The 27558-nt window shown below is 43.7% G+C and overlaps 1 protein-coding gene across 4 annotated transcripts in view; it reads left to right on the forward strand.

Moving 5' to 3' along the window:
- Positions 1 to 27558, forward strand: part of PGAP1 (post-GPI attachment to proteins inositol deacylase 1) — a 240276-nt gene that overhangs the window by 65541 nt on the left and 147177 nt on the right. For all 4 annotated transcript variants that reach the window (XM_068244826.1, XM_068244827.1, XM_068244828.1 and 1 more), the window contains 3 exons: positions 1581 to 1664; positions 3538 to 3584; positions 4835 to 4886. In XM_068244826.1, coding sequence (XP_068100927.1) covers positions 1581 to 1664; positions 3538 to 3584; positions 4835 to 4886 — 183 coding nt within the window. The remainder of the gene's footprint in view (positions 1 to 1580; positions 1665 to 3537; positions 3585 to 4834; positions 4887 to 27558) is intronic.

Raw genomic sequence — 27558 nt, forward strand, 5'->3', positions numbered from 1 at the left:
GCGACATATACTGGGCACATATACCCCTGCCTACATATACTGGGCATATATACCCCTGGCTACATATACTGGGCACATATACCCCTGGCTATATATACTGGGCACATATACCCCTGACTACATATACTGGGGACATATCCCACTGGCTACATATACTGGGCACATATACCCCTGGCTACATATACTAGGCAACTATACCTCTGGCTACATATACTGGGGACTACTATACTCATGGCTACTTATACTGGGGACACCTATAGACCTGGCTACCTGGGGGTACCTATTTTGGGGGAACTGCTGTCAGATTATCTGCATTTTTGTGGAACCGCTGTTATGTATTTTGGGGAACAGCTGCCAAATTATGTGTATGTTAGGGTAATGGCTGCTGCCAGATTACGTGTATTTTGGGGAACTGCTGCCAGATTGTGTATGTTTGGGGGACCACTACTGCCAGATTATATGTCCTTTGGGTGTTACGTGTATTTCGGGTGATCCGCTGCCAGGTTTCGCGTATTTTGGGGAACTGCTTCCAAATTATGTGTATGTTGGTGGAACTGCTGCTGCCACATTGTCTATTTTGGGGGAACCACTTCCATATTATCTGTATTTTGGAGGAACTTCTACCAGATTATGTGTCTTTTTGGTGAAATGCTGTCAGATTACATCTATTTTTGGGGGATACACTACGGCAGAGCTCAAACTTCCTCGGCAGACCTTTTACATCACTGCTAAGGTCATGTATATTTGGCCCCACCCATGACCACGCCCACTGTGTGCTTGACCACACCCATTTTTTGGCGCCCCGCAGGAATTCTCCGAGTGAGTCCACTCACTTCTTTTCCCAGGACTAGACCCCTGAGTACAGGTAGTCCCCAGTTAACTAACGTGATAGGGACTGTAGGTTCATTCTTAACCTGAATCTGTTCCTAAGTTGCAACATTGTGCCATCTCTGTCCCCTGTACTTCCTCTGTGCCCCCCTGTGCCTCCAGTGTCCCCCTCTGCCCTCAGTACCTGCTTATACAAGTTTAAAAGCCATTTTTTCTTTGAACCTTTTAAAATCGATTTTCTCAAAAACAAGTCCAATTTGAAAATACATTTTTTTTTACTTCCCATGGAAACATAGAATCCATGCCATTCGTGAGTCGGGCGTTCATAAGTCGGGTACTACCTGTATACTTAAAGTACACTAAAGTTACCAGAACCATGAAGCAGCAGATGTAACATAGATATCCAGGAACGGTGGCTGCGCACTGCGGTGGGTCTGTGCTTTGCTGTGGTCTCTGGCTGCAGTGGTGCATAGTAAGCTCTGTGAAATCCTCATTCAGATGACTTTGGGTCATGTCACTGTGAACTGCAGACAAATAATCTGTTTTGTATAATTGCTGAGTAATTTAACTTCCCACATCAATTAGATTTATGTTAAATCAACATTTGTTTCTAATAGATATTTAAAACATTAATAATACTATAGGTATACAATGGTTGGGTGACATTTCTGCATTTTGAAAACTTTGTAATAGCGTGATAAACATAGAAAAGGTACACTGTTTTTATAACCCTAGTGTACCTATTTCTTCAGGTGTGCAATGAAACATACTTTGAATTTCCTCTTCAAGATAAAAGACATAGATACAGTCATTTTCATTGCCGCAGCACTTTCTTGGTAAGTACTGTACTCCATATCCATAATGAGACAAAATGTAGTATATTCTTAATCTTCAGAGAACTGACAGCTAGTAGACCATGAAAGTAGTTTTTTCTCTCGCTTATTAACTGCTTAACGACTGCTCCATGCCGATTGGTGTGAGCAGAGCGGCAGCCCCAGGTCCACTCCACGCCAATTGGCATTAACTGTTAGGGGCGGGGATTGCAGGAGATTGCGTGCCGATGCGTGTGCATCTCAGCATGAATGACGGAGCTCCGCCATCAGTCTCCCACCGGCGATCGCCGCTAGGAGACTGTTAGACACCGTCTATTTACTATGTACAGCGCTGTGATCCACGGCAGTTCTGTACTGGGGACAGCTGTGTGACACGGCTGTCCCCCGTGGTGACAGGGAAGCGATCCGCTGTCATAGGCTTCGGCCTATGACAGCTGATCACGCTGATTGGCTGGTGGGGGGTGGGAAGGTTGTAAAAAAAAAAATTAAAAAAAAAAAAAAAAAAAAGCAAAATATATTTAATAATAAGACATAAATATTTGTAAAAAAAATAAACAAACATTCCAGTGGGGATCAGAGCCCACCAACAGAGAGCTCTGTTGGTGGGCAGAAAAGGGGTGGGGGAATCACTTGTGTGCTGAGTTGTATGGCCCTGCAGTGAGGCCTTAAAGCTGCAGTGGCCCTGTTAGTTAAAAAAAAATGTCCTGGTCACTAGGGGGGTTTCTTCAAGAGGTTAATAGTTCATGGATTGAACCACATTTTTTTAAGGGAAAAACAAAAATCTAAATTTATATAGTTTCATCTATTTTATTTGTGAACGTACGTGTATACAGTAGATTCAGCATAGTGTAGCATAGAGAAAATAGCCACAGTGGATCCAGCAGGACATTTTGTTAAACTTGCGAGCAAAGTCCTAATCAAACATAAATGATGAAAGACAAAAAAATAAAAATAAACATATTAAAGAGGGCTTGGATGCTTTCCTTGCATTGAACGACATCTCCGACTATATTTACTTGGCAATTACTGCTAGTACTAACCCAATTTTTACAGCTTATTGGCCAAGGGGGGAGGGGGGGGGGAGAGTTGCCTACCTCTAGATCAACTGGGATATGTAGTTGAACTTGATTGGTTTTTTTGGGGGGAGGGATGGTTTTTTTTTCCTCAAACGTACTAAGGAACAGTTTTCCTATCATTATATGTTTTTTATGTGTTATGCATTTCTTATCCTGAACCCAAGTACACAAACTAACTGCAATACAGATGTAAATTGGCTTCTGATACATATTATATATACATTATCACTTCCTCCTACTTACCTTTCCAGATTTTGGAAAAATAATCTAAACTGTAATACATCTACCTGTAATTCACCGTCTAAGGAATAGTCATTTCACAGCCCAGTTTGTCCACTTTGAAAACTCTGCATGATATTGTACTAAAGGAACACCTTCCGGGACCTGCTGCTGTAAAGAAAGATAAATTCATATTTACTGTTTTTACTTCAAATAACTAATCTAGTTCATGAACAATTTTATTTTTATACTTTCCCTTGAACCCGATTTGAGTATATGAAGTGAAAAAGGTAAATGGTTTTCTCTGTTTTTAGTTCCTGGGGCATTTTCTCTAATGTAGCCAAGGAGTGCCTGTTGAACAGTCCAGGGAGAGCTGGATGTTCAGGGCCGGGACCACTTCTGTAGATTGCAAATACTATTGTGGGGTTTAGATTTTATTTGATTTACATTGTCACAGGGATTGAGATTTTTGTGGACGTAAGCAAAGGTGGCCTCTAACAAATTAAATAGAAAGCCCGAAGGAGAAACAGAAGAAATATACTACAAAAATATAATACATAATTTTTTTTTACATCTTACAGTACACTCACAGTTGGATTTTTGGCTGTGAAAAGAAGTCAGTTAAATGGTAAGTTATTTTGCATTTGATATTATTTATTATAATTGATATGCTATAAAACACGGAAGCGATCAGTGTGTACAAGTTCATTTATCCTCTTACATGCAACTTGGCTGCAAAAACACCAGTTAGTTCCCTTGTTTGTGACATTTTCAGAAGCAGTTTTCATGTTGTTGTGGAACTGTATAGCAACACAGTTGTTTACAGATTTGCACATATTTAGAGCACATGCAAAATAGCTTGAAAGGCATCTAAAAGTTCACAGGAACAGCTGCTTCCAGGCACTTTATATAGTGTACCTTTAGTGTGTCACTTTTTCACTTTCTACTTGTAAGACCTCATTCACATTGTCCAATGGCCTTTCGATCACAACGCACGTGATTGCACGCCGTCTGTGGTGCTGCTGATTCCATTAATTACAGTGAATGAATCAGCGCTGCGCCAAAAATGCATGCAGCACTGCGATAGTGCATGTAGTCTGAACATAAGGCAGTGCACTCTATGCGCTTCTGATGTTCGTATTGATTGCACACCATACACGTTGTTGAAATGCGCATTGTAGCGTTTATAGGATGAACGAGGCCTAAGACTGCATATAAGGCATCCCTACTATCGCAGCAATTCTGACTGCTGTCACAAACCGAGCTCTAAGGAATATCTGTGAGCCTCCATAGTTTCAGGATCTGAAATTGACTTAACTGCTATCTCTCGCCCCACTTGACATCTAGCTGGCCTCAATATTTGCACAAACTTTAAGATTACAGTACCAGAAATTCCACCCAGTTTTAAGGACTCACTGGTTTGTGAGAGTAGCCTGCCTTGCTGTACTTGCTGTATGCTGTACAGCCTTACTACCAGATAGGCAAGCAGTAATCTGCAGATTTGTTTGGTAAAAAGTTGAGATATTGGGCTCAATCCAATTCACTTTTTCTCCTAAGTTTTCTCCTAGAAGATGACTATATCATCTTCTATTTAGAAGAACTTTTCAGCACTCAGCAATTGAAAAAACAATAAAAAAAATTATTCAGAGAATTTTCTTGTTTGCTGGTGGCTTCAAAGGCATTTTATTGATAAGATATGAAAATAGCACTTAGAAGAAATGTGAATTGGATCAGGCATTTTACTTTCAGACAGATCATGTACAAATGCAGACCACTCAAAGCATTTTCCCTCTCCGGCAGTGATGTTCACCTTTGTCTACTTATTATATTTTTTGTTCAGGTTTTTATATCATCAAATTTAATTTATTTTAATTTTAGTTTGAAAATTGAAGATCTATCATGGAAAGCGGAGTTGCTTCCTACAGCTAAGGTGGGACTAACATTCAGATAAGTAAGAGAGTGCCCATTTTCAATTTAGAGGTCTTATCTAATGGGAGTAAATATTAAATGCTTAGAGCAAAGCTTACAGTGTAAACAGATTGCCATCCATTTGTCACTTCTCCGCCCGTATAAGGTAAGCATCGCATGTTTTAGGAAAAATAAGTGTTTGTTTGTTACGCCACTTCAGTATTATGTGATCTTAGCAGAGCTTACAAAAGATGCTGTCCGGGACAATTCTCTGTTCTCTTCAGTGCTTCGTATTCTCCTGCCCTCTCACCCCCCCCCCCGAAAAAAAGTATACCTCCCCATTAAACCTATTTGAAAATCACATAAATCAGTCATAGTTAAAAGCTATCTAAATGAGCAACACGGAGGAGCTAAAAACGCCACTTCCACACTGCATGTACTTCGTTCCATTTTTACGATTACGTTTTTGCAGTTTGCCTGTTCATGTTAAATGAATGGGAGCACATGCAAATGCAGTGCTATGAAATGTTCTAAGCAATATAAAAAAAAACTTTCCACTGGTTTTTTTTTTTTATTTCCCCACGTCAGAAAACGCAATCATTGACCAACACACACAAGCGGGCAAGCACCATCACTCACAAATTCAAAGAATTACGTATAACAATATTAGAGTGTGCAGAAAGGAACAATGAAGCAATCAAAAATGAACAAGAAACAGAAGTTCCCTAAAAAAACGCACCACTCTGATAATATCTATCAATATACTCACATCTTTATTCAAAAAAAACATATATAAAACACTTAAAAACAATGAACGGTAGCCATGCTGGATATAAAGCCAATCAAATCAATCGATTGGCTTTATATCCAGCATGGCTACCGTTCATTGTTTATAAGTGTTTTATATATGTTGTTTTTTTTTTTAATAAAGATGTGAGTATATTGATAGATATTATCTGAGTGGTGCGGTTTTTTAGGGAACTTCTGTTTCTTGTTCATTTTAGAAAACGCAATCATGCCCACTTATCACATCCACAGACCATGGTTAAATGCATGCCTGAAAATACCTGATTTTCAGTGAGGAAGGGCCCTAAAGGGCCTACTGTATTTACAAAAAAATAGAGCAAGAAAGATTATCTTTGTTTTAGCTTTCCACTTTTGCAATCCTGATCGCCACACTGTTCGAAATTTATAAACATAATGGTGCCCATACATAGTGCAATTTTTTTTCTTCCAATCTTACCATTTCTATGTAGTATAAGGGTAAATTAAGTGAATATACTGAAAGGATAATTTAGGCAGTTCCCTTATATCACATAGAAATGGCAAGAATGGATGAAAAAAATTGTACCATGTATGGGCACCATAACAATATGATTTGATTCCTGGCAATCAGAATTTCAAATCTAGGGAATTGATGTATTGTAATTACTCTGAAACTGCAATTAAATTTTCTGCTTAACTGAATGAAGTAGATAGTAAATGATCGCCACTCGGGATATTTCATTTTGTGACTTTAACGTAGCAAAACACAGACCACTATTCTGTCCAGAAAAACAGCGCTAGAAAACCTGTCTGAAAATGCTGTTTCAAATTTCAGACTGTGTTTTCACCCCAACCCACACATGCCTGGGGCATCCACTGCAACCAAAGACCAGTATCAGCAGTCAGAATAGAGTAATGTGAGCCCTCCCACCCTCATCGACCAGAGGTCTCTCCTGATTCCTATTATGATAAAAACAAAATGGCGGCTGGTGTTAAATAGAAGAGGCCGCTGTATACATTTTAAAAGATATCCACTTTCATCTAGTTTAGACCTGCAGTGATACCTGACAATGCAGAAGAAAAAACACCTATAATGGGCCCAAATTATCATTGTAAAAAAGTCATGGTAATTACTTTTCAATTTTTTTTGTTTTTATCTTTTGGGCTCAATGAACATTTCCCATTACCTTATTGATATGCAAAGTATCTACTTAAATGTGTTTTGATCCGACTATCGAAACACAGGTAGTTTGTCGATCAGAAGGACACTGGTGCAGTAATGTAAACCATTACACATTACACTAGTCCAATCTGATTCTCTGCGATCAGTAAATGCACTGCATGCTGCATTTTTGGTGAAATGCTATTTAGCCCCATTCAATTGGACTTTGCAATCACACTAAAAACAGAGCAAGGGCTCAGGAACAAATACTACTTTCTATATATTTCTTATATCAAAGCGCAACAACCCCTATGCACTCTTGTCAGTAATGCGCTATAACCAGGCCTGGCAGCCTTTCAAAAATATACGGTACAAATGTGTTGAAGCGCAAAACAAAAGTTGATATGCATACACATAAACCACAAGTTCACATAAGATATCTTATGTGCATAGTCCCCAGCCGTCCCGTTTTCGTCGGGACTGACACGATTTGGGAGGGCTCTCCCGCTATCCCGCTATGACCCCCCAGTGTCCCGGTTGGCTGGGGAGTCAGATGCAGGGGTGGACTGTTTGCGCAGGAAGGGAGGCAGCCAGTGAAAGGGAGCTGGTGGCAAAGTGGTGGAGAAGGGGGGAAGTCTCCCCCCCCTCCCCCTTCCCTCACCTTGGTGCTCCCTTTCCTGGCTCTCCCTTCCGGATTAATGTGTCTCTCTCCGATGGCGCAGCGGCTGACAGCGGGCAGGGAGGACTTAGCGCTATTACGCAGCCACCGGAGAGAGCTGTGATCTGTGCGCCGCAAGTCTGGTCTACTCAAGACCAGACTAGCGGCGCACAGATCACAGCTCCCTCTGCCGGCTGGCAGGACATCGGTAAGTCCTCCCTGCCCACTATCACTCTGCCGCTGCGCCATCGGAGGAGACACATTGATCCGGAAGGGAGAGCCAGGAAAGGGAGCCCCAAGGTGAGGGAAGGGGGGGGGGGTGACTTCCCCCCCTTCTCCGCCACTTTGCCACCCGCTCCCTTTCACTGGCTGCCTCCCTTCCTGGGGGCACCTATACACCTGGCTGCATATACTGGGGACACCTATACACCTGGCTACATATACTGGGGACACCTTCACACCTGGCTACATATACTGGGGACACCTATACACCTGGCTGCATATACTGGGGAGACCTATACACCTGGCTGCATATACTGGGGAGACCTATACGCCTGGCTGCATATACTGGGGAGACCTATACGCCTGGCTGCATATACTGGGGAGACCTATACACCTGGCTGCATATACTGGGGAGACCTATACACCTGGCTGCATATACTGGGGACACCTATACACCTGGCTACATATACTGGGGACACCTTCACACCTGGCTACATATACTGGGGACATCTATACACCTGGCTGCATATACTGGGGAGACCTATACGCCTGGCTGCATATACTGGGGAGACCTATACGCCTGGCTGCATATACTGGGGAGACCTATACGCCTGGCTGCATATACTGGGGAGACCTATACACCTGGCTGCATATACTGGGGAGACCTATACACCTGGCTGCATATACTGGGGACACCTATACACCTGGCTACATATACTGGGGACACCTTCACACCTGGCTACATATACTGGGGACACCTATACACCTGGCTGCATATACTGGGGAGACCTATACACCTGGCTGCATATACTGGGGAGACCTATACACCTGGCTGCATATACTGGGGACACCTATACACCTGGCTGCATATACTGGGGACACCTATACACCTAGCTACATATACTAGGGAGACCTATACACCTGGCTGCATATACTGGGGAGACCTATACACCTAGCTACATAAACTGGGGAGACCTATACACCTGGCTGCATATACTGGGGAGACCTATACACCTGGCTGCATATACTGGGGAGACCTATACACCTAGCTACATATACTGGGGACGACTATACACCTGGCTGCATATACTGGGGAGACCTATACACCTGGCTGCATATATTGGGGAGACCTATACACCTGGCTGCATATACTGGGGACACCTATACACCTGGCTACATATACTGGGGACACCTTCACACCTGGCTACATATACTGGGGACACCTATACACCTGGCTGCATATACTGGGGAGACCTATACACCTGGCTGCATATACTGGGGAGACCTATACACCTGGCTGCATATACTGGGGAGACCTATACACCTGGCTGCATATACTGGGGAGACCTATACACTTGGCTACATATACTCAGGAGATACTTTAAATTGATATATTACTAATTGTAAAATGTTAATATGAAGGAAAATGAGCAAGGATAGAAAGGACCAGTGTGGTTTGAATTATAAAACCACATATTTTTCTTAGGAAATCTTTATGGTATGCGTGACTAGGGGTGTGACGGGGGCGTGATAAGGTGTGTGGCAGGGGCGTGGCTTAAGTGTCCCTCTTTCTCATCTCAAAATGTTGGGAGGTATGTATGTGCACCATCGATTGGTAAATGTCCCATCAATATTTTTTAGTTATCCCATATACATGGTACAGGGATGATGAAATAGACAGTTCCAATTTTCTTTCTTTCCTCCACCAGGATCACCCAAATTAAAACAGACTCACCAGATGAATCTGACCACTATTAGACTGGTCAAATATGCACACATCCAGGGAGCCTTGGTGCCTCATGGTCCTAGTACAGACTTTTGCCACTTTAGTTAATGAAGCATCGAATCTTCAAGCTTGGCAATCTTGCTTTGCATTACCTCAAAGAACAAGCCTCATATAGCGTAATTCCATTTAAAAACAATATCTTTATTAAAAAATTGCACTCACATGAGGTAGACTTTAGTTCAGACACAGAGTTTTCATACGGGATCTCCCCCGTGGCCTATGCAGGGCCCAGCAGCATCAGTTTACTCTCCTATAGATGTAAATATAGCGCGTCCTCCTCTCTTGTAGTCTCCGCAATTCCCAGTGTGTCCAGCCTCTGCCCGATCGATTTCGTCACGGTCTCATGACTCATCAGGGGCACAGAGACTGGACGCCACACTGGGATAAATGTACTGCCTCCAGTCCTTTCATTGGCAGCTCGGCATGCCAGCCCCACCTCACCACGCGTGTGCATATCGTGCAGCGAGTGGCCAGACAAGTCGCTGCCTAGTTTGTGACATCACTTCCCCTCAGCCCATGATTGGCTCAGGATTACGCTACCCATTTCTTCTATACTACACTGACAGTGGTACCTCCCATCAGATACCGCCACCAGTCTGGGTATTCCTTTGGAATAGGTTTAAAGGGACACTTAAGCCAGGAAAAAAAAAATGAGTTTTACTCACCTGGGGCTTCTACCAGCTCCCTGCAGCAGTCCTGTGCCCTCGCAGCCATTCACTAATCTTCTAGCTTTTTCCGCATTCTCGACTGTAATCAGCGCTATTGTGGGCCGCAACGGGTACAAAAATACGCTTTGCCGCATTACGAATGCATAGATATGCGGCAACGCATATTTTTGTACACGTTGCGGCCCGCAATAGCGCTAATTACAGTCGGGAATGCGGAAAAAGCTACGCGTGGCAAGTCCTTATGGGCCTGTCGGCAAAAACGAAACTAGCTGGCAGCGGGGGACCAGAGGATTAGTGAGTGGCTGCGAGGGCACAGGACTGCTGCAGGGGGCTGGTAGAAGCCCCAGGTGAGTAAAACTCATTTTTTTTTTTCTGACTTAAGGTTCACTTTAATTCACCATGCATGTTAACCCCACTTCCTTTCAGTCAAATGCATGCTGAGCATAGTTCACGTGGGGCAGCTAGTTTCCATCCATGTTAATTTGCATATGCATCCTATTCAAACAATCACTGTTTCAAATGCATAAATCTTTAAAGGGGTACACCCTGCTGATCACTATAGCAAATGAAGCTCCATGCCATTTTCAAACTGCATACATAAACCTTAAAGAGACTCTGTAACTTCAAAAAGATCCCCTGGGGGGTACTCACCTCGGGTGGGGGAAGCCTCCGGATCCTAATGAGGCTTCCTACGCCGTCCTCCGTCCCACAGGGTCTCGCTGCAGTCCTCTGAACAGCCGGCGACAGGCCCGACTGTAATTTCAATATTTACCTTTGCTGGCTCCAGCGGGGGCGCTGTGGCTGCTTTCGGCTCGTAAATAGACGGAAATACCCGATCTCCGTCGAGTCCGCTCTACTGCGCAGGCGCCGGAGACTTGCGCCTGCGCAGTACAGCGGACCCGACGGCGATCGGGTATTACCGCCTACTTCGAAGCCGACAGCCGTCAGAGCGCCTGCGCAGGAGCCAGGAAGTTAAATATTACGTCACGGCTGTACGGAGGGCTGCCGCGAGACCCCCGAGGGACAGAGGACGGCGTGGGAAGCCTCATTAGGATCCTGAGGCTTCCCCCACCCGAGGTGAGTACCCCCCAGGGGACGTTTTGCCGTTACAGTTCCTCTTTAATGATGTTAGTTAAATAACATATCATTATACAACTAAAATTGCATAGCAGATAACAGATCATTATACCACTAAAATTGCATAGCAATAGTTTCAATCGCAAATATGCACATAATACATAGTACAGGACCCTTCTAGAATAAAACATATATGCCCCCACCACTTCCCCATCTATGCAAATGACAACAAGCATACCCCATCAACCTAGCCACAATATTTTTGCCATAATCCGTTGTCTGCTATGAAGCTATTGAGATCCAAATCAATATTGTGCCTCCCCCCCCACCCGGTTTGAGGGACCCAAGACTGTATATCCACCTAGTCTCTCTTCTAGATATCTGCCTAACCCTATGGCAGCCTCTCCAGTTATATGCAACTTTTTCCAACCCACAAAAATGTAAACCCTGTGGATTGCTATTGTGGTGAATTCTGAAGTGATCTGACACACTGCGCCCCTTAAACACTTAACGACCAGCTGCCTCCGATAGGTCTTTCCTGTATTTCCATGGAAACGGGCGCTCGTTTGAGCGTCCGTTCCATGTCAGTTCACGGAGGGAGTCTCCGTGAACAGCCTGCAAGCCTCCGATCGCGGCTCACAGGCTAAATGTAAACACGCAGGGGAAGAAATCCCCTATGTTTACATCGTACGGCGCTGCTGTCACAGCAGCGCCGTAAAGGAGATCAGCGATCCCCGGCCTCTGATTGGCCGGGGATCGCCGCCGTCTGATAGGCTGAAGCCTATCAGAGGCGGTACAGAATGGATCGCCGTCCTGAGCCGCCCACAATGAGGAGGAGAGGGAGGGAAGGAGAGGGAGGGGGAATAGCGCTGCGGAAGGGGGCTTTGAGGAGCCCCCCCCCCCCCTGCTACACACATATAGCCGGCGGCGATCAACCCCCCCCCCCCCCCCAGCAGGACATCCCCCCTAGTGGGAAAAAAGGGGGAAGTCTGATCGCCCTGCCTGGAGGCTGATCTGTGCTGGGGGCTGGAGAGCCCAAGCAGCACAGAACATAGAAAAATGCTGAGGTCCTTAAGTGGTTAAACCCCCTTCGGATATTGCCTATGGGCTCCTGTACCCTCTTCTTTAGGGCTCTGGTAGTTCTTCCAACAAATTGTTTGCCACAGTCACACCATAACAAATACACTACCCTTATGCTGTTGCATGTGATATTTTGAATAATTTTGAATTTATTTTGATTGAGGGAAGTGGTGTCATTTACCAATCTACTACCTTTTGCTTCCTGACATGCTCCACATCCCCAACATGGAAAAAACCCCGCCTGCCTCCAGAAGGGATCCTTCTTTTGTGCTGGTTCCTCCACCAAACTCGGGGCCAATATCTGTTTTAGTATCGGTGCCCGCCTGTATATGAACCTTGGGCGTTCAGGCAGAATTTTCTGCAGCAGTCTGTCTTCCTTTAGTATAAGCTAGTGTTTTTTTTTTTAATTATGGCTTCCATTTGCCTATGCTGGTTTGAGAATTCTGAAATGAATGGGACCTGCATACCCCTACCCCCCACATTTTCCCCTCCCCCCATAATCAGTGCTTTCCTATCTTTCTTCCCCACCTATATAACCTCCTTGTATAAATCCTCCTCCCTATATCCTTATTCCTTAAATCTTTCCACCAGAGTGTGCGATTGTGCCATATAATCCTCCAACCTTGGCAATTGCGCCTTATGCGTGTGAACTATCCTCTTGGTATGGCTTTAGGCCACTGAGGGTGATGACAACTTTTCATAGATAAATAGCCGTTTCTATCGGTTTCTTTTTGTATTTAAATTTTTTTTTTTTCCTTTGCATAGTAGAATACAATACAATCCACACTGGATATTATAAAAAGTCAGAACAGAATGTTTAGTCGTATTGTGTTAGCAGCTATATCCATAATCTCGATACATTAGCCATGTGGAGGTATGTTATAACATATATCTAATATCCATATATGTTGTTTCAGTAATCAACAAAGAGTCCTCCATCTCGCTGTGAAAGACCCTTATGGGTTTAAATCTGTTATCTTTTTCAAAGAGATGGAGTAACCCTATCAGATCAGTATCCTAAGAGGGGTGAAGAACCCTCCTTTGGAATAGGAGAAGAGTAGAAAAGAGAGAGAGAGAGCAGAAATGAATTTTAGATCAGGAGAGAAAGAGGAAGGGAGAAAAGAGTGATCTGCCAGCCCACCAGACTATATAATCCTGATTTAGCACAATAGGGACTATACCTTAATATACAGTCTACCTAATACAGCTTAAAGGTCAATATCTTTCCATACCTTTTGAAAGATGTGGATCCTATCTTGTAAAATAGCCGTAAGATATTCTAGCTTGTAAATGTATTTCACCCTATTTAACACTTCAGAAATGGTAGGTGGGGAAGTGTCTCTCCAATGTTTGGAGATAACACATCTTATTGCAGTCAGAAAATGGTTGATCAAACGTTGACTATGAGGTTTCATCTTGGGTATAGGTCTGGCCAACAAGCAAATCCAGGGATCTCTGGGTACTTCTAGATCAGTATAGCGAGTTATTAGCTGAAGAGCCTCTGACCAGTAGTTTTGGATTTCCGGGCAGAACCAGAATAGATGATGGAGAGTTCCAAGTTGTCCACAATTCCTCCAGCATGCCGGGGAAAGTGAGGGGTTCCATTTATGTAGGCGGACTGGGGTTTGATACCATAGCAGCATTATTTTGTATATGTTCTCTTTTGTAAGCACACAAATAGAAGATTTAGAGGCGTTTATCCAGATCTTTGACCATGTATCAAGAGTAGTGTCTGTTTCCAGTGCTTGGTCCCAGTACTTCATGTAGCGATGTTGATATTCCAAGGTCGTACGTTGCGGAGAGTTCAACCATGTATAAAGAGAGGAAATTAATCCTTTTTGTGTGGGACCTGCGTCCCAAATTATTTCAAATTCTGTTTTCTGTGGAAATTCCAACTTGGGAGAAATGGAAGCTACAAAATGTCGTATTTGCATATATTGCAGATAGTATGCATTGGTAAGTGCTATACGGTCCCTAAGATCATCATAGGTATACAGTTTCCCTGTGAAGGGATTTATTAAATCTGAGATGAACCAAATATCTTTCTGAAACCATATTGATGTTGAGGTGCGTTTAAGACCTGGGGTAAATCTGGGATTGCCATATATTGGGATCATAACTGAAACCTGCGGGAAGAGGGGCACACGCCTCCCCACAACCGTCCATAATTTCAGGTTGGATCGTAGGGAGGAGTATATTCCCTCCGCCCCCATAGGAGGAGAATTATTTTTCCATAGGAAAGCACTTGGGTGATAAGGTTTAAATGCTTCAAATTCTATTTGTGCCCATTTTGCATGAGGTCTTTTCTCGAACCAAGCTACCATCTGCCTAAATTGGCTTGCCACATAGTAGTTATAGATATTTGGGGCTGAGAGGCCTCCAAATTGTCTTTGCAGGGTTATTATTTTTTTGGATATCCTAGGTGGTTTGCTATGCCATATGAAGCGTAATAGAGCTTTTTGAAGGGGGAACAGTATAGTTTGCGGTATCCACATAGGTATTGTGGAAAATAAATAGACTAGTTTAGGTAGGGAGTTCATTTTAAACGCCGTCATACGACCAATCCAGGAAATATTGTAATCTTTCCATTTATTTAGGTCTTTAATAATGCGATTGATTAGAGGGGAAACATTAAATTGTATTAATTTCTTGGAGTCACAAGGGAGATGGATTCCCAAGTATTTAAGGGTATCCTTTTGCCATCTATATGGAAACCGCAATTTCAGACCATCCACCATTAGAGGAGATAGATTAAAGGAAAGAGCCTCCGTTTTGCTGTCATTTATTCTGTAGTTTGAAAGATTACCAAACTTAGGCCTCTTGCACACTGCATGCATTTCAGATTCCGATTCCGCTTTTTAATCTGTTTTTACATCCGATTCCGATTCAGATTTTTAATCTTAACTGCATGCTGCGTTTTTTGATCCGTTTTTCTGTTCAATGTATTCAAGGAAAATCGGAAACGGAATCGGAAACGGAATCGGAAAACGGATTTGCAGTGTGCAGGGAGCCTTAGAGAGCTCTGCATGCATGTTAGGGAGGGAGACATGTGGGTTGGATACTGACATTAACACATCATCCGCAAAAAGCGAAATTTTATATGCGTTTTCCCCAATTTTTATCCCCGTTATATCCGGATTGCCCCTTATCCGCGCCGCCAGAGGCTCTATGGAAAGGGCGAAAAGCAGGGGGGACAGGGGGCAGCCCTGACGAGTACCATTAGATATTGAAAAGTATTGGTGACGGTCCGTAAATGGAATTTTTAAAGCTACCTGGGGATTGGAATACAACTTGTAGAGAGTGTTAAGGACTGCTCCCTCAAAGCCCATGGTCCTCAAAGTTTGGAATAGGAATGGCCAGCTTAACCTATCAAAGGCCTTTTCCGCGTCAAGGCTTAATAGTATAGATGGAAGTTTTGAATGATTGATAAAGTCTATCAAGTTTATGGTACGACGAATATTATCTCCTGCATATCTACCCGTGACAAAACCCACCTGGTCCTTGTCTACAAGGGATGGTAATAGCGGAGATAAACGATTTGCTAAAATTTTTGTGAATATTTTTAAGTCTGTGTTCAATAGAGACATTGGCCTGTAGTTTTTGGGGTCTAACGGATCTCTATCTAGTTTAGGCAGTACCACCATATGTGATTTTAACATTGTTTCTGGGATAGGATCTGTTCCCAAAAAATTATTAAATAGCAAAGCCATTTTTGGAGCCAATATATCTCGAAATTTTTTATAGTAGTCCATTGTGTATCCATCAGGACCAGGGGCTTTGTGGGGTTGAGCCTTTTTAAGAACTTCAAAAATCTCTTCCAGTTCTATACTTGCGTTTAGTGTGTTTAATTGATTTGTTGACAGTATTGGGAGCCCACATGATTTAAGATAGTTTTTCATTTCTATTTGGGGTGGGTGAGTGTAGTTTTCTGTTTTTTGGAGATTATAAATATCAGAAAAATATTCCTTAAATATCTGGGCTATTCTGCGAAGATCATGTTGTATCACCCCCTTTTTATCTTTAAGGGTAAGGACTGCATTACGTGTTTTCATATCCCTAAGTTTCTTGGCTAGTAGTGTATGGGCCCTATTCCCTTTCTCGTAAAACATTTGCCTCGTAAATAGCAGAGATCTTTCTACTGAAGTATATTGGAGATCAGCTAATTGTTTGCGCAGATCCTCCAGTTTGTGGAATAACTGTTTGGAGGGGCATTTTTTATGAGATTCTTCTAGTGTAGTGATTTTAGTGAGAAGATTTGTTACTTTTGTGAGGTCTTCTCTTTTCCTTCTGCTCGCTATTGCTATAAGTCTGCCCCTAATGCTTGCCTTATGAGCTTCCCAGACAGTGGAGTAATGGGTGACTGATCCCGTGTTTATTTGAAAAAAACTATTTAGGCTATCTAAAATATCTTGATATACTTCCTCGTCTAGGAGTAGGCTATCGTTTAGCTTCCAAACCGAGGGGATTTTTGGGTTGTTTGCCAAGTTTAAAGTTAGATCTAGTGGGGCATGATCTGACCAGGAAATTGGGCCTATCTCAGAGGCTATCAAGGTGTTCAACAGGGCAGGGGTTATGAAAAAATGATCTATTCTGGTGTATGTGGAGGAAGTATGAGAGTAGAAGGTGAAATCAGTATCTTCTGCATGCAGAGCTCTCCAAGCGTCACATAGTCCAAACTGTTTCTGCAACAGCCTGAAATTCTTAGCAGTTTTACAGATAGTGGAGAAATTGGAGGGAGTGGACTCGGATCTGCGATCCCTTGTAGGGAAGCATATCAGATTAAAATCCCCCCCTATGATCACATTTGGACATTTTAGCTGTTCGACCTTCTTGAATACTTTTTCCAGAAATTGCAGCTGATGGTCATTTGGCGCGTACACCACCACCAGTACAATATCTAGTCCATGTAAGGTACCTTGTAATATTATGAATCTACCTTTGGGATAACTGCATTCAGTTTTAACTTGGAATGGGCATCTGTTATGTATTAAAAGTGCGACTCCCGCCTTTTTTTCTGCAGCACTAGCCATAAAGGAGGTTGGATAAGCCTTGCTTTTCAGATATCCCGGTCGCTTGGAGGAAAACCGTGTTTCCTGAAGGAAAACAAAATCTGCACCAATGCGCTCTAGATCCCGTAGTGCTAAATATCGTTTGCGAACCGAATTAAGTCCTTTAGCATTGAGTGTAACTAACTTCACCATGGTGAGGGGTTATAAAGGCCAACTTTAATTATGCAGTGAGCCCAAATTAGAGAGATCCACAACTTGTAATCTAAGCCCAGATATGTAATGAGAACTGGCAGGCAGGCAAGACACTCAGAGAGTAAGGTAAAGGTGTGAAAGGAAAAAAGAGAAAACATAAACAGGAAGAGACCAACCCCTAACTTTAGGGGAACAAACGTCTGAATATTTTCATAAACTGAGTATTGCATGATGAACAACAGTAAAGTGACAATAATCTGTACATGCAATGCCATCAAAACATTTTTATAAGATACAAGGGTATTCATATCCCTTGTGTGGGTGCGCCCCACTACACACCCATAGAGGGAATGCATGCTGGCACCTTGCGGCCGGGTGCCCCGGAGCCACACCGACAGGCTATATAATGTAATACTATGAACTTGTGACTACATTGCGTCAAAAACTTTGCTGGTTTCAAAAGTGAACCTGAATTGTAAGAAGAAAGATTTAGATAGCGTCCCGGTTCCGTGCTCAAGTGACAGGGACTTCAGGTGAGAGGCAGGGTGGTGATGCGGTTTGATCCCGGAATTTAGCGGGAGAACTGTTTGTTTGAGGGTGAGATTCAGCTTTCCCCGGCATGCGTAGACCTAGGCCTTTAAGTAAATCCGAAGCATCCTCTGGAGCAGAGATGGCGTGATATTTGCCTTCCTTAACTGCAATCAGCTTAAAGGGATATCCCCATCTATACTGGATGTCATTTTCCCATAGTAGTGCAGTAACAGCTTTAAGCTTACGGCGTTTAGCCAATGTAATAGGGGATATATCATTGAAAATTTGTACCTCATGGTCTCGGAATTTGTAGAAGTTAACATTGCGTACCTTCATGGCCACCTTCTCTTTCGCTTCGTAGTAGTGGAAGCGGACTATTATGTCTCTAAGTTGAGGGGCTCCTTCCGGACGCGGCCCTATCGCTCGGTGGGCTCGGTCGAACCGCCACATATCCTGTGAGGTGTCTGGGGCAATATCTGTAAATAAGTCAGTCAAGTATTGCTTGATGTCCGGGGGCTTGACAAAGTCCGGCACCCCTCTTACCCGTAGGTTTGACCTCCGATCTCTGTTCTCGTGGTCTTCCATGGAGCGATGTAGTTCCCCGACTGTATCTGTTAGTTTTTCATTTTCCTCCTCTAGGTATGCGCAGCGCTGTTCCAAGGCCGCAACTGATTTTTCCAATGCCGCGGTCCGTGTTAGTGAGGACTTAACGTCCGAGCGGAGGCCTTCCAGGGCTGAGGAGACCGCGTCCTTTATTGTGCCTGATAGTTTAATATGCAGTTCGGATAGACAGGTTTCCAGTATGGCCCTTGTTATAAACTCCGAAGTATCGGGCTGCTCCTCGCCATGCTGGGATTTAGGAGACGCCATCTTGGTTGTAGGCGGAGGCTTAGCAGGCCGGGAGAAATATGCCTCAAAGTTCTTTTTTGATGCCGATCTGCCCTTCTTCTTCGGTCCCATATGATTCAGCACCCGATGGGGAACCGTGACAAGCCTTTTTTAGTTCAGGTAAGCCAGGAGCATGACGCGGTAGGGTCTATCTTAAGCTAGCCATCGGCGGAGCTCTCGGGTTAAGCGGCCATCTTGCTCGGCGTCGCGCATGCGCCCCCGTTTCTATCGGTTTCTTTGAAAAACATGCGTGTAACTAACCGATGCCCCACTTTTTCAATATCAAGAAAATGGATTATCCTCTCATTTGTCTCCCTCCAGTGTTAACGTGATATTCAAAGCATTCTTATTTAGGTGCTCCGTGAACCTTTGCAGGCCCTCCACCCCCACTTCCCAGATAATTAGGATATCATCTATAAACCTATTCCATAGTGTGACCCGGCCTCCCCCCCCCCCCCCCCCCCCCTCAACATTCTCCAGTGCATCTGCCTCCCATCGTCCCATGAATAAATTTGCAAGTGATGGTGCAAACCCCACCCCCATAGCGCATCCCCTAATTTGAACATAAAAATCCCCTCCATACCAAAAATAATTCCTTTAGTGCGAATGTTAATAGTTCTATAATGAAATCCACCTGATCTGGGTGCAAGTGTCCCTCCTCCTCCATAAAGAATTTAACTGCTGCCACTGCTGGTTCGTGGGGTATGTTAGTATAGAGGCTTGTCACATCCGCTGTGGCCAAGATGCTATTATCATTGACTCTTACTTCTTCCAGAATTTGAAACACGTGTCTTGTATCCCTAAGGACTCCCGGTAACCCTTGTACCAGGGGTTGCAAATAGAAATCGAGGTATTGCCCCAATCTGTGTGTAATAATAATAATAATAATTGCAGTATTTGTATAGCGCCTTTCTCCTGTCGGACTCAAAGCGCTTGCGAGGCAGCCACTAGAGCGCACTCAGTAGGCAGTAGCAGTGTTAAGGAGACTTGCCCAAGAAACTCCTTACTGAAATAGGTGCTGGCTTACTGACCAGGCAGAGCCGAGATTTGAACCCAGGTCTCCTGTGTCAGAGGCAGAGTGGAGCCTATGCCACTAATAATTGGTCGACCTGGGGGGTCAGTTGTGCTCTTGTGAATCTTAGGTACCTGATGAATGATAGGTATTCTAGGTGCCGATGGTAATAGGAATTCAAATTCCCTGTCGTTCACTATTCCCAAATCCAAACCCCTCCTCAATATTCCTCTAAGTTCCGCTTTAAATTCCATTGTAGGGTCTTCTCTTAATTTTCTGTACGTACTAGTATCTCCAACCAATCTGTCCAATTCCATTTGGTATTGTTCACTGCTGAGCACAACTACCCCCCTCCCTTGTCTGCTGGTCTGACAACCAGCCCCTTTTCCTGCAGCATGCCCTTTGCTATTCCTGTCACATCAGTGCTTTTCCTTGGTTGTATTTTTTCCAAGTCCCCCTCCATTTGTATTGTCAGGTGGATTAAATATAGATTTGTTTCTCATACCAGTATGTTGATACTGTGTCAGAGGGTTAATCCTACTGCTTGGGCCCTCCTTGTTAAGAAAATACTTTTTAATATTCAAGGTCCTACTATATTTTTGGAGATCTATGTAAGTTTGGAATTTTGTTAATGGACTTGGCTGGAGCATGTTTTAATCCTTTGTCTAATAGTTTCATTTCCTCAGTGGTTAGATCTACTCCACTTATGGTAAACATTTCTTTCCCTATTGGTTTCTTTTTCTCTTGTAATCGAAGTCCTGCTCGTACCCTCCTTCTTGTCCTATTTTTCTGTTGCTCTTTGGGGAAATGAACTCCTCTCACGGGTCACATCTGTATCTGTTCTCCCCCGGTCTGTGCTGTCGATGACCCCCCTCTAAAAAAGGTTGATATCTCTGCTCTTGTTCAATGGGGTCATATCTGTTAACCACTTGCCGACCGCCCACTACCAATTGGCGGCGGCATAGTGGCACCACCCCCAGGACCGCGGAACGCCGATCGGCAGCACCTGGGGGACTAATTAGCCGGGCATCACTGCGAGCGCATCCGCCGGCATTAGGCTCCGCCCACCCGTGACGTCAATCCGCCAGCTATTTAGAAGCGCCGGCGGATTGTTAACCCCCTATCTGCCGCATACAAAGTGTATAATACACTTTGTAATGTATACAAAGTGTATTATGCAGGCTGCCTCCTGCCCTGCTGGTCCCAGTGATCGAGGGACCACCAGAGCAGGAGACAGCCCCCCCTAGTAAGCACAACAGCACACTGATCTTGCCCCCTGATCCCCCACAGCACCCCTCAGACCCCCCTGATCACCCCCTACATCCTCAGATCCTCCCCAGACCCTCTGTAATCGCCCACTGATCACCTGTCAATCACCCATCAATCACCTCCTGTCACCACCTGTCACTGCCACCCATCAGATCAGACCCGAACCTGCCCCTTGCGGGCACTTGATCACCCGCCCACCCCCTCCGATCGCCCGCAGACCCACCCTCAAATCACCTCCCAAGTGCATTGTTTACATCTGTTTTCCCCTCTAATCACCCACTGATCACCCATCAATCACCCCCTGTCACCACCTGTCACTGCTACCCATCAGATCAGACCCTATTCTGCCCCTTGCGGGGCACCCAATTACCCGCCCACACCCTCAGATCACCCTCAGACCCCCCCCCCTGATCATCTCCCCAGTGCATTGCATGCATCTATTCCCCCTCTAATCACACCCTGTTTTATGCGATGAACTGTCCTTGGTTTTTTAGATGCAGCCGGATCTAATGTTTGATGTGCAAACTTGAAAGAAACAATCCGGTGAGCGGGGACTGAGAGGGGGGTGTGTGATCCCCTGCCCTCTGGTGATAGCGTTTTCCCTCACGCAGTGTGTGATTAAGCACTGGGGTGTACTGTTATGAGGCAATACTCGCTATGAGGAGACCCGCTTGTCTATATTTATATTTTTAGGTCTGAATCATATGTGTTTGCACTAGTGGCGCGACTAATTCGATTGGATTATTTCACTGGGATTATCTCTGTGTCTAGTCAGCAGCCAGCATAGAAGTACTGTGAGGACTGAGTGCAACATCACGGTGAAAATGCTAGCTTCTTGGATTGGCAGTAGCGTACTGTGTGGCATAACGGTTGGTCTCAGCCACAATTAAGTCGAAGAGACCAGCAGTGATCAGAAAAAAAAAATTCTGTCACTGCGGTGAGGCGGGTGAGGGTTTGGCCGGGTGATCAGAAGCTCGCAGGGGATAGATTAGGGCCTGATCTGTTGGATAGGAGTGCTAGGGGGTGACAGGTGCTGAGAGGAAGTGATTGATGGGTGTCTCAGGGGAAAATAGATGCAATCAATGTACTGGGGAGGTGATCGGAAGGGGGTTTGAGGCGTATCTGACGGTTTGGCCGAGTGATCAGGAGCCCACACGGGGCAAATTAGGGCCTCATATGATGGGTAGGTGTGCTAGGGGGTGACAGGTGGTGAAAGGAGGTGATTGAACTTACTCCCCACGTTTAAAACAGATGTCTGTATCCATACCAGTTTCCATATTATAGCTGCTTTCAAATATATGCAAGAACACTTGACGCATGTTACCATTACTTGCCATATACACCATTATCAATCACCTCACTATTGCTGTAACCTCCCTCCCCCCTAGTACATACCCCAACCCCTAACTGTTATATAGTGACACAACCCCCGTACTAATTAATTACATAGTGTTCAAATCCCCATTAGCCTGTATATACAGATTGCAATACATATGTGCATAAATACTATACTTCATAGTCATATTAGGTCCCCCACATCTCTTATTAGCCCCCCTATGTAGTTAATCCACCTTAGCAGAATGACATAGTGCTGTACATCCCTCTCCCCTCTCCATATATACGCACAGCCACATACTGTGCATTTCCGCACTTCCATGCCATCTAGTGTTCAAAACCTAAATTACATCATTAGTCATTAGAAATGAAACAGTTAAGGTCTATTTCAATATATAGACCCTCTGGTGTTAAAGTGTGGAGATTGTATATCCACCGTGTTTCCATCTTAGATAGTTCATGCACTTTATTACAACCTCTCCATTGTGTATTTAGTTTCTCAAGTGCGGTGAACTGCATATGAGTATGATCACAATTGTGCTGTTTTTTGAAATGTGCAGATACGCTGTAATTTTCATGGCCCTTTTTAATCTTATATATATGTTCATCTATGCGTTCTTTTAACATTCTCGTAGTCCTTCCCACGTATTGAAAGCCGCATCCACACCACATCATGTACACTACATATCGCGTTGTGCAAGTTATAAATTACTTAATTTTATACTGCCTTTTCGTTACATGCGAACCAAAGGTTTGTTTTGCTTTCTTGTAGTCGCTATTTAGTCTGCATCCCTGGCACATTTTGCATGGATAAAACCCTGTTTTTTGCCACAGGTTGTCCCATCACATTTTTGGAGGTTTCACGCAGCTTGGTACCAAGCTGTCCCTTAAATTAGGGGCCCTTCTATATACAAATGACGGTTTCATAGGGAGTACTCTTGCCAAATTGTGATCGCAAATTACTATTCCTATTCACCAGCATATTCCTGTCCATCCCCCGTACCTGTTCCTTTGTATTCTCTAACTTGTCAGCTTTGTATCCTTTCTGTAAAAATCTGTTCTTAAAGAGAAACTCCGACCAAGAATTGAACTTTATCCCAATCAGTAGCTGATACCCACTTTTACATGAGAAAAATAATGATTTTCACAAACAGACCATCAGGGGGCGCTGTATGACTGATTTTGTGCTGAAACCCCTCCCACAAGAGGCTCTGGTACCGTAAGGTACTCTGGGCAAACTGCCACAATGTAACAATGTTCAGACAGGAAATAGCTGCTTACAGCTATCTGTTAAAGCCAGACTAGCTAGAAACAGCTACATAATTTGCCCACAGTAACAATGTCACCATGTAATACATGTCAGAATGTGAATCTGGGAGAGGAAAGATTTTACAATGAGCAAACACTGACTAAATCATGTATACATAATTATTGTAAAAATGAAGCACTTTTTTTATTACATTATTTTCACTGGAGTTCCTCTTTAAGTACATCAGCTTGTGTGTCATACTTCTTGACACTAGTGCAGTTCCTCCGAACCCGTAGCATTTGCCCTTTTGGGATACTCTGAAGCCATTGAGGGTGATGGCAACTATTGATTGGTATGAAGCCATTACGATCAGTCTGCTTGAAATAACATTCAGTTTTCAATACCTGGTTTTATATATATATATATATATATATATATATATATATATATATATATATATATATATATATATATATATTTATTCAGATCCAAAAAATGTATGTTTGAGGCACTACACTCCATCGAAAGCTTAATATTTTGCTCTGTGGTGTTAGCCTCATCTATAAATTTGTGCAACGATGACTCCTGCCCCCTCCACACAATCAGCAGGTCATCTATAAAGCGCCACCAGGATATGATTTTTGATCCCCCTCTATTTATGGCTTCCTCCTCCCACCTGGCCATGTAGAGATTTGCTAATGATGGGGCATACGATGCCCCCATCGCGCATCCGTATCGTTGTACATAGTAGTGACCCTTATACCAGAAGTAATTTTTTGTCAGTGCAAAATTAAGGAGTTTCATTAGGAAGTCTATTTGCCTATCCATCAGTGCACCCTCCTGTTGCAGATAGTATTTAGCAGCCTCAATTCCCCCTTGGTGTGGTATGTTTGTGTACAGGGAGCTTACATCCGCTGTCCCCAACACCGTATTTGCTTCTACCTGTACATCCTGTAGAACCTGTAGTGTATGTCTAGTGTCCTTTAGCACATGTGGGAGGTTACCCACCAGTGGTTGTAAAAATTTGTCCAGATAAACCCCTACCCTATGTGTAATTGAGCCTATACCACTTATGATAGGGCGGCCTGGTGGTTCAGTCATGCTTTTGTGTATTTTTGGGGTTTGATAGATAATAGGCACTCTTGGTGCTGATGGAATGAGGTACCTAAATTCCTGATCAGAAATCAGGCCATCATCCAATCCTTCTCTCAGTAGTGTAATCAATTGTTTCTTATATTTCTGTGTGGGGTCCCCCCCCAATTTCTCATATGTGTTCACATCATACACAATATTATCTAATTCTTTAAAGTATTGCTCTTTATTAAGGACTACTACCCCTCCCCCCTTATCCGCTGGTCTAATGACCAGCCCTTTGTTCTCGAACATGTTTTTGGCTTCTTTCTTATACCCCAATACACTGCGTGTTGGTATTTTATCTATTTCTTTTGTAACTAATTTTTTTAAAAACATCTATTGTATTTTGGCTTCCATGGTATTGTGGGTTGAAAGTAGAATTATTTTTTAACATAGTATGTCGAAATTGTGGCACACTGTTTACTCTCTGGTTAGGTCCCTCTTTGTCCAAAAAATATCTGCGTAGATTGACTTTCCTTACAAATCTATTTACATCAATATAAGTGGAAAACTTATCAATGTTTTTTGGTGGGGCAAATTTTAATCCCTTATCCAATATCCGCATTTCACCTCTACTTAGCTCAACCCCACTTAAGTTAAATATTCCCTCACCTACTGGTTCCTTACTCTTTTGTTTTCTCCGTCCTCCTCTGCATCCTCTTCTGCTCTCCTTTTTGTTTGAATACCTGGCGTGTAGGGTTGATGAATGAAGTTTGGGTCCCCATACCCTGGGTTGTGCCCCCTCTCCAAAAAATACTGAGGCTGTTCCCAATTGTTGACATCTGGGTCCAGCTGTTGGTACCGGTTCTGGACTGGCACTCCGTAATTTTGTATTGGGGTACGGGTTCTCCCCCCCCCCCCCCCCCTCTACCCCGTGATGTATTGTAGCCCCCATATGCTCCTTCTGGGCTCTCGTACCCTGTAGGTTTAAAATGTCGGTTTTGAAACTGGGGGTTATAATTACGGGGTCTTGCCCCATTTGGGTTCCCCCTCGGTGGGTAATACTGTCCCCTATAGACCTGGGCCCTATTCCCTTGTGGGTTAGGCTTAAATGGTCGAGGGTTAGCCACCTGTACCGGCTGTTTAGGGTTCTGGGGTCTAGGTCCCGCCCCTTGTGTGTTACCCCCCTCCCCCTGTGCACCACTAGAATCGGGTTTCTTTTTATTGTTTTGCCATTTGTATGCACCATTGTTTTTATATGCTTCTAGGTCCCGAATGTATTGCTTATGTTTATCAGCTATGATATCTTTCTCAGCCTTAAACAATGAATCCTGTATAGACTTAGACCTTTTGTTGTATTCCTCCACTTCTTTATATGGATAAGGGGGGAGGGGTAGTAGTCCTTAATAAAGAGCAATACTTTAAAGAATTAGATGATATTGTGTATGATGTGAACACATATGAGAAATTGGGGGGGAACCCCACACAGGAATATAAGAAACAATTGATTACACTACTGAGAGAAGGATTGGATGATGGCCTGATTTCTGATCAGGAATTTAGGTACCTCATTCCATCAGCACCGAGAGTGCCTATTATCTATCAAACCCCAAAAATACACAAAAGCATGACTGAACCACCAGGCCGCCCTATCATAAGTGGTATAGGCTCAATTACACATAGGGTAGGGGTTTATCTGGACAAATTTTTACAACCACTGGTGGGTAACCTCCCACATGTGCTAAAGGACACTAGATATACACTACAGGTTCTACAGGATATAGAAAAACCAGAGGCGCCAATAGGATAAAAAATAGTGCCAATATTAAAACCATAAAATTTGTGGGTGGCAATGGTGGAGTTGCCCACCCTACAAACAACGAAGACCAATTTGTATGGTTAAACAATTTTAATCAATTTAGTACTCCTAATAACAAAACAGTTTGCAACGCGTTTCACGGGACACAAGCCCGCTTCCTCAGGCAAAAGCAATTACAAGCAGGAGCAACCCAGCAATGGTCTGAACTGGCTTGGCACCAAGCCAGGTGCCAAGCCAGTTCAGACCATTGCTGGGTTGCTCCTGCTTGTAATTGCTTTTGCCTGAGGAAGCGGGCTTGTGTCCCGTGAAACGCGTTGCAAACTGTTTTGTTATTAGGAGTACTAAATTGATTAAAATTGTTTAACCATACAAATTGGTCTTCGTTGTTTGTAGGGTGGGCAACTCCACCATTGCCACCCACAAATTTTATGGTTTTAATATTGGCACTATTTTTTATCCTATTGGCGCCTCTGGTTTTTCTATAACGTGATTATCCACCTGGTGGATGGGTGTGGACACCCCTCTTTTTTTCTGCACAGAGAGCGACTTCTTAACCTGAGCGGGGACAGGTCTAATCTCCCCGTCTGTGATACAAGTGGTTGCCTAATCTCGGCAACCCATACTTGTGAGTATAAACTTTTATTACCTTACTTATAACCACTTATCTCCAATAATACACTATCGGGGGCTCTCGATTGTTTCTTCTTTTTTCTCATTAGGTTCTACAGGATGTACAGGTAGAAGCAAATATGGTGTTGGGGACAGCGGATGTAAGCTCCCTGTACACAAACATACCCCACCAAGGGGGAATTGAGGCTGCTAAATACTATCTGCAACAGGAGGGTGCACTGATGGATAGGCAAATAGACTTCCTAATGAAACTCCTTAATTTTGCACT

Source organism: Hyperolius riggenbachi, chromosome 7 (genome assembly GCF_040937935.1).
Source record: "Hyperolius riggenbachi isolate aHypRig1 chromosome 7, aHypRig1.pri, whole genome shotgun sequence".
NCBI classification, from domain to species: Eukaryota; Metazoa; Chordata; class Amphibia; order Anura; family Hyperoliidae; genus Hyperolius; species Hyperolius riggenbachi.